Source organism: Neopelma chrysocephalum, unplaced genomic scaffold (assembly GCF_003984885.1).
Source record: "Neopelma chrysocephalum unplaced genomic scaffold, ASM398488v2 Primary Assembly neopelma1_43, whole genome shotgun sequence".
Classification (NCBI taxonomy): Eukaryota; Metazoa; Chordata; class Aves; order Passeriformes; family Pipridae; genus Neopelma; species Neopelma chrysocephalum.
The window spans coordinates 22,991,864-23,006,336 of record NW_020897702.1 but is presented as its reverse complement, the minus strand read 5'-3'; the positions used below and the strand labels follow the sequence as shown (position 1 = coordinate 23,006,336).

Sequence of the window (14,473 nt, the reverse complement as noted above, 5' to 3'; positions counted from 1 at the left end):
CATCCATCTATGAGAAGGTCACTCTAAACAAACCTACGTCCTGAGGACCTCACTGCCATTGTCCAAGCTTGCTTGGCCCCTGCAGATGAACCTTAGGATTAAAGGGTGGGCTCAGTTCAGCACAGGCTGTGTCTCACCTAAAAAATCCATTGCGCAGGCTGGAAAGGTAAAAAGACCTTTCCCCAAATCTTCGTACGCGAAGACTGGCCATTATTATTATTATTATAACTTCATAAGGTTATGGTTATGGTTGAAGTTCAGTTGAACGCTTTTCTACCTGCTCAGCCTGGGTTCTTCATTCAAATCAGTACCTCTGTAACGCATATAGCTGAGATAGAGGCAAGGCAGTAATGAACATTTGTTCAACAAGGATGAGTGCTCAAATAGATGCAGCACAGCTGCTTTTCCTTCCCATGGTGTTATGATGCTACCACTTCCCAGTAGCTTTACTGTTCTTGGCAGCCTTTGCAATTCATATAGTCATTAAAATGATACTGGAGGGAAGTGAAAGAGTCTCTCTTAGTTATCCGGAGTCCATTCTACTGGGTCAAGGGTAAGCATTCTTGTGCATGCGTATGGCTCCCAATGTGACGTGGTGGCTCTGTGTGTCCTTTCCCAAATAGGATCCTGAACACAACCGTATTGCTGAGTGGCTGAATGTAAAGTCAAGCCATGGCATTGTGGATCTATCCTTTCCCCTGGCCTCCGAAGCATCCCTTGGGGAGTATACCATCTCAGTGCAACAAGACATGGCTCAGAAAACCTTCCAAGTTGAAGAATATGGTGAGACTTGGACAATAGAGGTGAGGGAAAAGCAGTGTGGATAGCTGAGGAGAGAGCAGGGTGATGCAGCTGTGTTCATCAGACCTTTCACCCTGGGAGGGCAACAGACTGAGGACAAAGACGGGTCTGTGTGCACACCTCATTTTTGGCTGGAGGCTCTGCAGCTGCATAGGGTAAAAAGGAGAGGCCGTGGGCTGGCAACTAGTTCTACCTGCATCTGGGCCCTGTGATGAGCACATTTTGCTGCTCATTGTCACCCTTTTCTAGGCTGGGTTTACTATCCACACCAGTCAGCTGCTATAATAGGAAGTGGAATCCTGTCTTGGTCTCATTCAGTTGCAGTGGTAAGGACAAAACCCTGTGCCATTTAAAATGTTTATGCTTGACTGTGCTGGAATAAAAAGCTGTCCCATGTGCAATTGTAGCAGCAGATACAGGGTTGTGTGGCTGAAGGGAGTAACTCCTATTGCAGCATGGTGATGAATAACTGGGGACATTGCTGTCTTTCCTCTCATCTGGACCACAACTATAAAAGAACTTACAGTCAGTGTCCATACTCAATATTGGTTTTTTCCTCTATCTTTATTTTCCTCTCTTCAATGCAGTGCTGAAAAAATTTGAAATAGAGATTGAGCACCCTCCATTTGTCACTACAGCAGATGAGGAATTTCAGCTGAAAATCTGTGGCAAGTGAGTACGTGATACTGCAAAGCTCTCCAGGCTCCACTTCCCCTGATGAGCATGGGAGGTGTCCTGGGTCAATATTTCTTCTGAAGCAAACAGTCTTCAAGTGAATGTTTCTACCCTTTGACACAGGTATACTTATGGGAAGCCCGTTCAAGGGAAAATAGATATTACTCTTATGACACTCTCCCAGGCCTTAGGAGACGACATACCGGATTCTACTGATATGAAGAAGCAAAACAGCTGGGTAGGTGAACAAATAGCAGAGTGGAAAGTATAATGTGCTGGAAATGTGTGTCTGTCCCCTTAACCTGCCTTGATGCACCTCTGATAGCTACCAACCTATTTAGTCTGGTGTCTTCCTATTTGCTAGACATTGATTCCTGTTCCTGTGACCCTGTTTCCTGAATTAATGTTCTAGCCACTCATTTCTGACTTGGTGCTTCAGGAGAAGGTGTAAACTATGCGAAGTAATGATACCTGGGACTTTTTACAAGGGTCTGTATCATATACTGTATGCAATCTGACTGCTGGCCTATTCAGCCCTGTGATCACTCCCACCAATAAATACGCTATCAGAGGTACCAGATGGTCTGTGACTCAATGCTCTGTTTCTTGCTGTATCCATGCACAGTGGATCACCTTAAGCTTGTTAGTGGTCTGGCCTATGGACTGTGTCCATTTCTGGTTATGGTTTCTGCTCATCTGTGTTCATTATATGTTTGTGGTTAAGCTCCACACTTGGTTTTTCCTGTGGGTTTCAGATACAGCTCTTCTGCCTTGAAAGTCACAAGAAAATATTTCTAAATATCAGACCAGCCAGCAACAAGCCAGAATGTAAAAATCTAACTGGATCTCTGGGTCTTTTAAAATGCAATCCAGCTGGAATGCTGTACGGTCTTAGCTGTGCAAAACACCAACTGAATGCCAGCTCCACACGGCATGTAAGAGGCCCTGAAAGGTTCTGTGAAGCACTAAAGAAGCATGACTAGAAACATTGGCTGTACCCAACCTCTGCCTTAATTCTTGGCAAAGCTCTTGCAATATTTAGCTGGCAGGATGTCCTTGTTTAATATGCCATATCACAGAGATGGTCATGACTGGAAAGCCACATTGTCAGGTTTTATTCATCAGGGCCATATAGTTTCAGGGAGACCTTTAGATCATGTAATGACACTCAAGCTCTTTCAGCTGTGGGATTTGGGCTGAATCCAATGTCCTGAGTTTGTCTGTGACATAATTAACCCTTGTGTGATTTGCCTGAAGTACTTTTTTCTGCTGCTTTTTTGATGACTGTTTAATCCAAACATGTTGATTTTCTTTTCTGGCTAAGGTATCCATGATGGGTTTCTGCAGGCAAGACTTGTGAGCTTCCATCTGTTCCAAAAATATTTAGAAATACTTATTTGGGATTGCCTGCCATCTATAGAGCTGTTCATCTTCCTCCACACCATGCTCTTTCCCTCGGTTATTCTCTCTCTCTCTGCAGACAAACAAGAATGGCTGTGCTACTTTTACAGTGAAGACAGAAGTTCTGGAAATAAATGAAGCTGACAGATTCATAATTGCAGTAGGAAAAATGGTGGAAAACGGAACAGGTACTGGAGAATATGTGAAGTATTGTCTTCCTCGCAAGCAACTTCTTTGGTTAGGCCTTCCTGTGGCAGTGGAATTCCTTTTGAAAAAATAACCTGAGGGTTCCCAAGTCTTCTGTCATGGTAATGGTCTCTATTCTAGTACCTCTTCCATCTGTTATTACCAGGTTTCCTAATCCTCTTCACCTTCCATTTCTCTTAGAATGTATGTAACTTTTTAGTGATTGCCTGGGACAACGAGGTGTTCCTCAGCCAGTCTCACAGTGCTGGACTGTTTATAACTAAACAGTCATCTAGTTTTCCTTTATCTTCAATAAACATAAATTAATACTTAAAAATAAATACATACAGGGTATGATGCGTGTCATGAAGCACAGAGCCAAGAAAGGCTGAGGGAATCATATCCTAGAAGAATGTATTTTCTCTCCTAAATTTAGAGGTTGTAGACGTTGTAGGTAGTGTTGAGGTGTGTTTTTGTCGTCTTCTTCTTCTTCCCTAAGAGCACTACTTGGGATTTAACAGATTTTTCATCTCGCCATACAGGAACACATTCTATGGAATCAGTTCTAATTCCTGTTGCGACAATAATGAAATCTATAGAGTTTATCAACCTCCATCCATTCTACAAACGTGGTCTACCATACTCAGGGAAGGTAACACAAACAGATCCCTTCTCTACTGAAAATGCATCATAGATATAACCTTTTGTAGGTAAAAAGCAACAATCTCCAGGAAAGTAAATGCTACTCTGCTGGCACTCAGCAACTAGGAGTGAAGCCTTCCCTAGAAGCAATTTCTGGTCCCTATCCCAACCTACTATATTCCCTGGACTGAAATTTTGGGGCCAGCTGCAGTTTCTGGAGGCTTCTCTAGGAGTAGCTCCTGAAACTAGTCTGTGTGTATGGAGGTGTGTCAACAGGCACATACCTTTCCCTTTGGACGAATGCTCATGGTAACTTTGCATATCAGTTCACTGACATTCATTTCTGACCCAAGTATCCTGGGTGATGCTAGGGTGATACTGCTGTCCTGGGGCTAGAAGAACCTTCAGCTGGGCCAGTACTGCTGACCCCAGCATGCAGGACAAGGAACAGCGAGTTAAGTTACTGTAGACAAGAGTCTTTCTGATCATCAAGGATCCTGCAGCATTGTCCAAGAAACAGCTCAGGATCTGAGGAATCCCTCTCAGATTCCCCAGTATAGGTGTCTCATGTGCCTGTATTACCATTTATTTCTGTGCTGGTTTTGGCTGGGGTGGGATTAATTGTCTTCATAGTGGCTAGTATGGGGCTAGTTTTGGATCTGTGCTGAACACAGGGTTGATAATATAGAGATGTTTTTGTTATTGCTGAGCAGGCCTTACACAGAGCCAAGGCCTTTTCTGCTTTTTGTACTACCACACTGGCAAGGAAGTTGGAAGTGCATGGGAGCCTGGGAGGAGACACAACTGGGAGAGGTGACCCAAACTGACCAAAGGGATATTCCAGACCATATGACATCATGCTCAGTACATAAAGTGGGAGAAAGAAGGAGTAAAGGAGGATGCTTGGAGAGGTGGAGTTTGTCCTCCTGAGTAACCATTATGTGTGAGGGGGCCCTGCTCTCCTGGAGATGACTGAACACCTGCCTGCTTGTGGGAAGCAGTGAATTAATTCTTTGTTTTCCTTTACTTGTGTGCACAGCTTTTGCTTTCTCTATTAAACTGTCTTTATCTCAACTCACAAGTTTTCCAGCTTTTACCCTTTCAATTCTCTCTCCCTGATAATGCTGATGGGGGAGAGAGTGAGCAGCTGCATGGGGCTTGGCTGCTGACTGGGGTTAAACCATGGCAATTTCCAGTACTGAAGACCAGCAAATTGTTAGTTTTGTGTATTTGTTGGATTTTTATCTGGATCCTTCCAACCTGTCTGAAAGCTAGAAGGGCTGAGGAAGCCCAGTGATAGAAGCGACTAATATTAAGCCCTGGCAGTGCCTCAGAGTGTGGCACAACGAGGTATTAACTTCCTCCCCTTCTCTACAGATGTTTTGCTCCAGTGGCAAGTCTCCCCTCAGAAATGAAACCGTCTACCTAAAGGTTGATGTCAACGATGAGGAGACACACCTGTCACTCCTCACAGATGAGAAAGGGGAAGCTCACTTCTCACTGGATACCAGCAGCTGGAACAGCACGCTGGTTGCGCTGAAGGTGAGCATCAGACACTGAAAATCTTTTTTTTTGTCTCCCATCACCTTCCTTTGGCTCCACTAAAAATATCTGTTAACCAGAATAATTCTTCAGAGGAAATCTCCCCTTTCTCCACTCTGGAACATGTTGGAGGTGGCTCCGCAGAGCTGGCAGTTGATACCTCTCTCTGTTGAACTCCACATTTAGTGGCTGCCCTTGGTCTGCAGCAGCAGCATGTCCAGGCTCAGCTTGGCAGGTAGCTGCTCTTTTTGATACCAGATCTTGAAGCACTTGACTTCTTCTCCTTACAATTTCTGATCCTCCCCCTGGAGCTTGTTGTTCTCAGCCTGACAGCATACCCATCTTCCCACTACCTGCATTTCTGCAGCTGATGTGGGATTCATGCCCAAGCAGTATGATCTCCTAGTGCCATCCATTTCTCAGAGACTGCAATTATTGTTCCAAATCTTTTTCCCTGAGACCCCAGTCTATCCAGGGTGATGTTCCCTAGTTTTGGTTAGGAAGGATTTGGTGATCAGAGGTTTTGTAATCTAAAATATGGTATGACTCTTGGGGATGGTCCTGTGCAGGGCTAGGAGTTGGATTCGATGATCCTTGTGGGTCCATTCCAACTCATCATATTCGGTGATTCTGTGAAAATGTAGCTTTCTGTCCTCAGGAAATGTGAGGATAGGATCTAGTTCTTGTTACTAGGCTCACGGCCATTGTCCTTAGAGCCTTATGTTATCTGCAGAGAAGTAGAGCTTCACCATAAAAAAGCTGTTTTGGTGCTTGGGCTTCAGGAGATCTGACCAGAAAGACAAACTGAAAACAGGGGAGCTGTGCTGGGGTTTAAATCTGGTGTGGGATGTGTCCCCATGAAAAGATAAAGGAGGAAAAATCAGATTGTGGTCAAATCCACTAGACTTAATTTTTACTAAGACTTTGTAAGAGAAAGTCTTGGACTTCAAAATGATACTTAAACAAAATATCATTCTAAGAATACAGGTATGTGGTCTGCCATCAGCTCAGGTGATAACGGTGTTCCAGCAGGTGTACAAGTTCCCTTGCATCGCTTGATAATAATTGCCAACTCATGTTTTTGTGCTTGGAAGGGTACCTACTACCTTGAAAATCACGATAAGCAAGATTCTTCTGAAAGCCACATAGGAGTTGAGGATAGCTTACACTGGCTGAAACCTTTCTACTCTGAGAGCAACAGTTTCCTTGAGATCAAGGCCAAGAATGATGTGATGCCCTGTGATCAAGAGCAGGAAGTGCAAGTGGATTATATACTTGACCGGAATAAACTCAGATCTGAAGACGACCACATTGATTTCTACTATTTGGTGAGCACAGAAAACAGCTGATTCTCAGGGCAAGATTATGCTTACTGGCATTTTTCCCTTTTCACACAGCACAGAGATACTCAAAGGAAAGGTTAAGCTACTCCAAGACCAGTGTAAGTCAGTTTGTGACATCTGTCCTGGCCAAACCTCCACCTGCTTTCCAGTTCCTGAACCTGTTCCTAACCCCCAGCTGCTTTGCTTTGTTATCAGTGGCTTGACCTAAGCTTGGGTGATAGATGCCTACCATTCACCCTACTTTCTCTTAAGTTCACATGGGTTGCCGTGGAGGACCAGTCTGGTTTCTGCCTAGCAGGTATGACCCAGACATCCATCAGTGTCTGGAGCAACTGTCTGTGAACTAAGAGGCAATCTCTGGGGCAGCTGACATCCCCTAGCCTGTGTATTTACAGGAAAAGGCTTGAAAGGCCCTTTTGCAGGGCCTTGATGCACACCAGAGGTATGTAATAATGTTGCAATGAAGTCCACTTCAGAGAATCTGAGTCCAAAGCAAGAGTGTGACTACAGCCTAGCTGAGAGGTTATGAGCATCTTGGTTGCTGAACTGTACTAATTCATACAATCAAAAAGTACTCTATCCTAGTAATGCAAGCATCAGAGTTCACTGGGTCTTAAGAGCAGCTGCTCTTAGCTTCAGAAATACCTCTGGCTTCACAAGCAGCCATGCTTTCTCATTGCCTAACCAATTTCTCTCAACTCCTACACAGCTATACTATAACCATCTCTGCTGCAGAGCTCTTGAAGTCATGACCTGCCAGAGGAACTTCTGTGGCAACATCTGTCAGATGTTATTCTCTCTTCTTGTGTTCTTTTCACACTTTTCTCATGCTCTCAGAATTCAGACTCTTGAATGGTGCTTCTCTTTGCTCTTCAGGTGATAGCAAAAGGCAAGATCCTTTTCAGCAGAGACAAGAAGGTGCCAATTACCCAGCATGAGAGTGAGTAAAAGCATGTGAAGTGCCTCATAACACACCCCAGAAAACTGACCGCTCTCTAGTGACTATATCTGCAGGTGTTATTCTTATCCACAGGTGGGAAATATTGAACTGAATTGTTAGTGGTGGTTCACATCATTAGACCAACACAATCTTCTCTCAGTTCAGTGTCTTTCTAGCAACTGTCCTCCTCCTGTCTAATGATTTTGCTGCTAGTTTGTACCTTGGGAGAAGATGTGAGTCAAATAAATGGCTGGCATCCTGGGTTTATTGTTAATCTGTGACAGTGTCTGTGTGGGGTGTTATCTCCTCTTTTGATTCTTAATGTGCATCCTATCCCAATGAGCTGATTGAATTGGATGTTTTCCCTCCCTTCCTTGTTGCTATCTTGTGCAGATTTGCAGGGCTCCTTCTCATTGCCTCTGACTATTGGCAACGACTTCCTGCCTGACATCAAGCTTCTAGTGTACGCAGTCTTCTCGGATGGAGAGGTGGTGGCTGATGTGGAACAGTTTGAACTGGAAAAGTGCTTTAGACACAAGGTGAGTAGAAATCACACAAGAAGTGTGACAGCATCATTGGTGTCCTCTGGTCTGCTGTGGCTCCTGGTCCTGTTTTGTCCTAATCCAAATGGTGTAAAGTGGGTATACGCAAAAACAGATGCCCAGTATTTTTGGCTGGGAGACAAAACAGGCAACCTCCTTCTTCACTGAATTCGTAGTCCTGCTCTCTACAACAGTGACTGGCAAGCTTTGTTCAAGGAGTAAACCAGGTCCCCTTAAACTCTATTTTCTCCTCCCATTCCTTATTACTGACTTGGGAACACAGTGTTGCCCATGTTCTCCCTAACACAGAAGGGAAGCCTGTCTGCTTAGCTCACTGTGGTGGTTTTGGATCAGAGTGTAGTGGATGTGTGGTGGTAGAGGAATTCCGGCTAGGGCTGAGTGCACTGCAACCTGTTTAACCTTCCCAATGGATTTTTAGGTGGACCTGTCTTAGCATCTCATCCCCCTTCTCTACCTTATTCTCTGTCTTTTCCTCTGCTAACCAGACATATAAAAGTCACAGGGTCCCACTCTCCAGTGCTAAGCCCTCAGACCCTGTCTTCTTTTGCAGGTGGCACTGGAATTCTCACACAAGGAGGAAGTCCCAGGATCAAAAGTTGGACTGAACATCAAGGCTGCTCCAGGGTCCTTGTGCTCTGTTCGAGCTGTTGACAAAAGTGTCCTCCTGAAGAATAACTATACCCTAACAGCAGACAGCGTGAGTGCAGCCAACCATCACCAATCCCTTAATGCCTGCCTGTCTTCTGTCTCCATGTATGGGCAGGAGGAAGCCCATAGTATGTCCCAGGACATAGCTACAGTGCTAGGTGACTGCCCTGCCATTCCCCCTCTTTGGCCTCTTTTGAGCAGTTATGTGATGATCATGTTCCTCATCCATCAGCCCTGCACTCTGGGCCTCTGCCTGAAGAGTGGTGGATGCTACGTGGCACTGCAGGGGTAGGCAGGGAGAACAGCTTTGAAGAGATGTTGGTGCTTTCCACTTGTCTCTCTGTTCTTCCATCTTGCACCAGTCAGTCGGGCTAAGCCACTGAAATGGAATTTTGGCCCAGTAGGGTCCTTCTATCCCTCTATCCCACTGCCCCAACCATTGCTGAATTGACACATGACAGATCAAGCTGAGGACCTAAGCAGATAGAGGCAGCACACAATGGCTGGTGAAAAGTGGTCAGGATTTTGTCAGCAACCAGGTGCATTCGGAGAATCTAGAAGGATTGGAGGAGCTTACCTTAAAGCAGCTGTGTGTGTCAGAGGAATGAATTAAAAACCTAGAGCACAAATGCTGCAAAAATTGAAAATCCTAACATAATTCCACAATGTATACTAGAGATAATAAAACAGGTATATGCCTCATGGAAAGTTGTAAGTTAAATTATAAAAGTCCAGACTGTTACAAAGAAGCCTCACCAAATCCAGGGGGATGTGCTGCACCCGTAAATAGGGCCCACAGTGTGATCTGGTGTTCCATTTTATAGGGATGCTGTTCTTGAGCATTTGCATCATCTACTAACAGGTCTATGAAGTAGTAATCTTTAAATATGTAAGTCAGATGTGCCAACACCTTGTGCTCAGACTGAATAGTGCGTTTTTATCCTAATTTTGCACCCTAGAGCTGAAAGGCTTGAACTGTCTTGCAGACTAAAAGCTACTTGTCTACATCCACTCCTTGAGTATATGTCCTTTAGTATATATTATCCTATATATATATCTCCACTCCTTTATATTGTATCCTTTATTATAAGCTGGGCCAATGTCAACTTCCTCAACTGCAAAGCTTTACAAAATGTAATAGAGGGCTACAGTCCAAACATTTTACCCATACACATGCTTGTTGGCCAGCTCCTTTTGAAGACCTCTGTTTTTCCATTGCAGTTGTATAATGAGGTCTTTGAAGACAGCTTCACAATTGGAGGACGAGGGTTCCCTTATCGCTTGGAAGACTTTGAGGGATACCCTTGTCTGCCCCAGCAGCCCAGCCCCCACAAAAAGGCTCAGATGGGTGCGCCGTGGTACCAAAGTGAGGCTGATGTGTTTAGTCTGTTTAAGGTGAGTGTCTACACTTCCTCTACACTTTTCCTGAGCTAGTGATTTCCAATCCTGAATGCCTACAAGAATTTACTTTTAGCAAACTTCAGCTGCCCCGACTTTCATTGCTTCAAGTCATCTGTTGCTTGTTTTTCAGTGTAGCCAGCACTCATTTGGGGACTATGGGGAAAGATGAGTAAGCACAGTGCAAACCACCTGATTACAGAAAGACAGCATAAAAATGAACAAATTTAGTTTAGGCAACCATAACTACAAAGGGGAAGTGGCAAGAACATAGCAGTAATACCTGAGCACCTCACTGTATTTTGACTGATACCACTTGGCTACTATTTTATTTACAAACTACTTTACTCTGTGTTTCATTGAGTCGCTTCTTAGTCATCCTCAAAGCAGTTTTAATAAAAAGAAGTCTTTCACAATTTGGCTTTATAGCTAACTGTTTGAGACAAACAACAAAATAAACTAATCTGCTAACAATCATGATAGTCAGAAAAGTGTTAAGATGTCTGCTAACTGAAATCCAAGAAGTACTGCTTCTGACAGAACACTGTTTAAAAAAATATATGCAAGTAGAAGCACCTCAAAACAGCAGAAGAGGGTAACAACACACTGAAAACAACCCAACATGTAATCTGAGTTGCATGGGCTTCTCAAGCTGACAGAACTCTACCTTATAAATACAGACCCTGAGTCCTCTCAAAAGGCCTATTGCTGTGCTGTCTTCTAGATGCTTACTCCCAGACTATGTCTCATTGTTAGGGTTAGGCATATGTAGTACAGATCTACTTGAAATTTACTAGTATGAGAAGTAATAATTAGTCCCAGTATTCCTCGGAAAGCTGGTTTCCATTCCTCATGCTGTGGTCGGAGTCTGAGACTGTAAATTTATGGATATAAACAAGCAGCATTTAAAAGTGTTTCAGCTGTCACCAGCCCCTGTATGATATCTATGATCATGAGATAGTTTCAACATTCCTTGTTCCCTTTTATTTATCATTGATTTACTCTCTTTACTATTTTCCCAGAAATTGCGCATGAAAATAGTAACCAATACTAGAATCAAGAAACCAGTTTCCTGTGTGCGACCAGACTTTCATAAAAAGATACTTGTTCTGAAAAGTCATACTGTTGGTAAGGAACAGACATATCCATCTCCTTGACTGAAGGAGCTCTCCTCTCCCAGTTCTGGCCAGCCTGCAACTGAGACAACTGACTTTCATCCTGCTGTATTTCATGCTTGTGTATGAGAGCAACAAAGCCTGTGTCCATTTCAATGGACCTGATTTCTAAATCACACATAAAAGCTCAAATCTCCATGCTTTATTGGTGTCCCTGTTTTCAGTGTTTCTCATATAAAATGTAGTGTGTTCTCCACCAGCACTTTCACATATTATTTAAGAGCGTGACTCCATTTTAGCACGCTGTCTCCCCCTGTATCCAGATCAAATTTGAATCTGTCAGACTGAGTCTCAGGCTAAACTCCATCCAACTCTGTCTCCCTAAAGCTGTGTTCCCCAAAGATATACACAGTGTGTCATGTTCTCATTGAAACACCAACCCTGTCCACTCTTGTTCAGTGTCACAAAGCACTTGTGGTTTGTGTTTGATTGCCTGTAAATGAAGAACTAATTTCACCCGTAGGTGTATCTATGTTGTTTTCTGAAGTACCGCTTGCTTTCTAGCTGACAATCTTGCTGTCCATGCTGATTCTGAACCTCACTCTGATGACAAGAAGAAACCAAAACCACGGACGCTTTTCCCAGAAACCTGGATTTGGGATTTGGTCTCTGTTGGGTTGGTAACAGCCTCTACCTGCCTTCCCCAGAAACACTCCTGGAGTATTCTGTCTGCTTCTAATCAAGTTCTCCTCTTCTGCTTCCTGCTGTAGGGGCAGTGGGCAAGCGTCTCTCCAAGTTGCTGTACCTGACACCATCACAGAATGGAATGCCAACACCTTCTGTGTTGCCGATACTGGCTTTGGTTTCTCGCCTCTGACCACTCTTAGGGTCTTCCAGCCTTTCTTTGTGGATCTGTCACTGCCATACTCTGTCATCCAAGGAGAGACTTTCAGCCTAAAAGCCACTGTCTTTAACTACCTCAAGGACTGTATGCAGGTGAGTTCCTCCAAGTGAGTTCCCCCAATTACATGGTCTCTGTTGGAACAAAAACTTGAACCTAAAGGCAAGCTATGAGGTTCTCTGGAGCCCTAGATACTGGCCATAAAGCACTCACATTTTGTGACCCAAGGTATTTGCTCCTTTGTGTAGTACCTGTTACTAAAACTATTCCAACATCTGTTTGTACATCCAACCATACTCAGATCCGCACCACCCTCACAGAGACTCCAGAACTAAAGGTGGATGCCTGTCCAAGCTGCCAGTTCACCAGCTGCCTCTGTGCCAATGAAGCAAAAACCTTTGTGTGGAATGTGACAGCCACCAGGCTGGGTGAGGTTGGGCAGAGGGATGTGTGGCAGCCGGTGGGAGGAGGGGTGGAATTTGCCTGTGTCTGCATGTCTGGACCTAATGCTTATGCATACAGCTGTCTGCTTCAAGTGCTCAGCAATGTGCCCCTGTGCTCTCTGCAGGCAAAGTGAATGTCAGTGTAAGCAGCATGGCAGAAGATTCACACAATCTATGTGGTAACACAATTGTTGTCACACCTTTGCAAGGAGGGAGAGACACAGTGATAAAACCTCTGCTTGTGAAGGTTAGTCACATCTCAGGGTGGAGAATCCCTGGAGACAGTGGTTTGTCCCCTGGGGCAGTTGGCAAGATATTAAGAAGAAGTTTAGCCTCTTCTTTTCGGAAAGCAGAAAAACTTGCTAAGACATGGTGACTTCCTTTCTTGTCTTCCCTATCTGAACTACTCTTTCTCCATCTGCAGCCAGGAGGGGTCCTACAAGAGAAGACCCAAAATGCCTTTCTCTGCCCTTCAGGTAGGGGACAAAAGTCTCTAACTGTTATTGATCACGAGAGAAGGATGGAAGGGACAGGGCTACTGCAAATCTCAAAGGTGGGGCCAATTTGTCAGAGAAGAAGCGCTGGTGGTATCATCCCTGCCTGGGATAACAACCACTGTAATTTGTCCATGTCTTTCTTTTACCTGGCAAAGTTTTCTGTATTGAGGCATTTGTTTGCAAGTCTTGGCTTCTGTGATTCAATGTCACATTAAGCCTCACCTGGGTCTCCTTGGATGTTACACTTGGTGTGTGATGCTTCTTCCCTGGGATAAATTTCTGGGTTCTGCCTTCCTCAGATAACACCGTCTCTGAAGAGTTCTCTCTGCCTCTGCCTGCAGAAGTGCTGGAGGGATCTGGCCGAGCCACTTTCTCTGTGATTGGTGAGAAAAGCTTTCCCTGATCTTGGTTCCCCAGTGAGAAAAGCTTGCACAATGCTTTGGCGTTACTGATGCCTTGACCCCACTCCTCATGAGATTATCTGTAATGGGTGTGATGTTGGCCTCAGAAATCTGGATCAAGTAATCTTTTCCATATTTATTCCTCCCATATGGAATGATTCTAGGTGATCCCCAAGTGGCTGGAGGAGAAGGCACAAAATGAGGTATTGCCTCTGACTTCTGTCACTGCCGTCCACCTAAGTGAACCAAAACCATCCCTGCAGATTTCCACCTAGTTTGCCTGTGTAATTCCTTTCCCTTCTTGGTACCCACTCGGGAGTGACAGGTCTTTTTACCTTTCTTTGGACTCCCTCAAGCTTCACATTCCCTTCCTCCTTCCAGAACCATGGTGTCTTCCCTTTCTGTTCTGGTCTAGTCTGTGAGGGGTCACCATAAATCTCAATCGTACCTGTTCAGTTAAGACCTGGCTCTTTTCTAGGATCCCAGTAGAGTTTAGAGAAGGCAGCAGTCCTTTCGTTTCATACTGCTCAATGTCTGTGCTTTTCCTTTCTCCTGTGTTTCCACTTCAAATGTAAGGTGACATCATGGGTCCAGCACTTCAAAATTTAGACCAACTGCTAAGCATGCCCTTTGGCTGTGGTGAACAGAATATGGTTCGGTTTGCACCAAACATCTTCATACTCCAGTACCTGAATAAGACTAAACAACTGAATGCAGAAATTAAAGATAAAGCACTGAAATTCCTGACAACAGGTAAACATGGTCCTTCTTCCTTCTGCTGCAAAATGAAGCCTTTATAAATCAAGATTGTTGGGCACAGGTCTGCTGGGAAGGTGAAGGGCAGGAATGGGAGCACTGCCAGAGCTGTTACAAAGGAAGGTATCACAGAGAAAAAGGAAAATATCTCATAGAAAGAAAACTGTGTTTCTGAAAAAAGCAGAACTTCTGTCTCTGCTGTATCTGAAGTACTAAGTCTG

At 44.3% G+C, this 14,473-nt stretch overlaps 1 protein-coding gene across 1 annotated transcript in view; it reads left to right on the top strand.

Moving 5' to 3' along the window:
- Positions 1-632: 632 nt before the first annotated feature.
- Positions 633-14,473, top strand: part of LOC113964867 (alpha-2-macroglobulin-like protein 1) — a 24,878-nt gene continuing 11,037 nt past the window's right edge. The window contains exons 1-19 of the mRNA XM_027677624.1: positions 633-783; positions 1,389-1,473; positions 1,600-1,714; positions 2,957-3,065; positions 3,606-3,715; positions 5,083-5,247; positions 6,342-6,575; positions 7,467-7,530; positions 7,924-8,069; positions 8,644-8,790; positions 9,963-10,136; positions 11,162-11,267; positions 11,801-11,930; positions 12,025-12,250; positions 12,457-12,583; positions 12,724-12,845; positions 13,023-13,074; positions 13,395-13,478; positions 14,073-14,249. Coding sequence (XP_027533425.1) covers positions 750-783; positions 1,389-1,473; positions 1,600-1,714; positions 2,957-3,065; positions 3,606-3,715; positions 5,083-5,247; positions 6,342-6,575; positions 7,467-7,530; positions 7,924-8,069; positions 8,644-8,790; positions 9,963-10,136; positions 11,162-11,267; positions 11,801-11,930; positions 12,025-12,250; positions 12,457-12,583; positions 12,724-12,845; positions 13,023-13,074; positions 13,395-13,478; positions 14,073-14,249 — 2,407 coding nt within the window. The 5' untranslated portion in view covers positions 633-749. The remainder of the gene's footprint in view (positions 784-1,388; positions 1,474-1,599; positions 1,715-2,956; positions 3,066-3,605; positions 3,716-5,082; positions 5,248-6,341; positions 6,576-7,466; positions 7,531-7,923; positions 8,070-8,643; positions 8,791-9,962; positions 10,137-11,161; positions 11,268-11,800; positions 11,931-12,024; positions 12,251-12,456; positions 12,584-12,723; positions 12,846-13,022; positions 13,075-13,394; positions 13,479-14,072; positions 14,250-14,473) is intronic.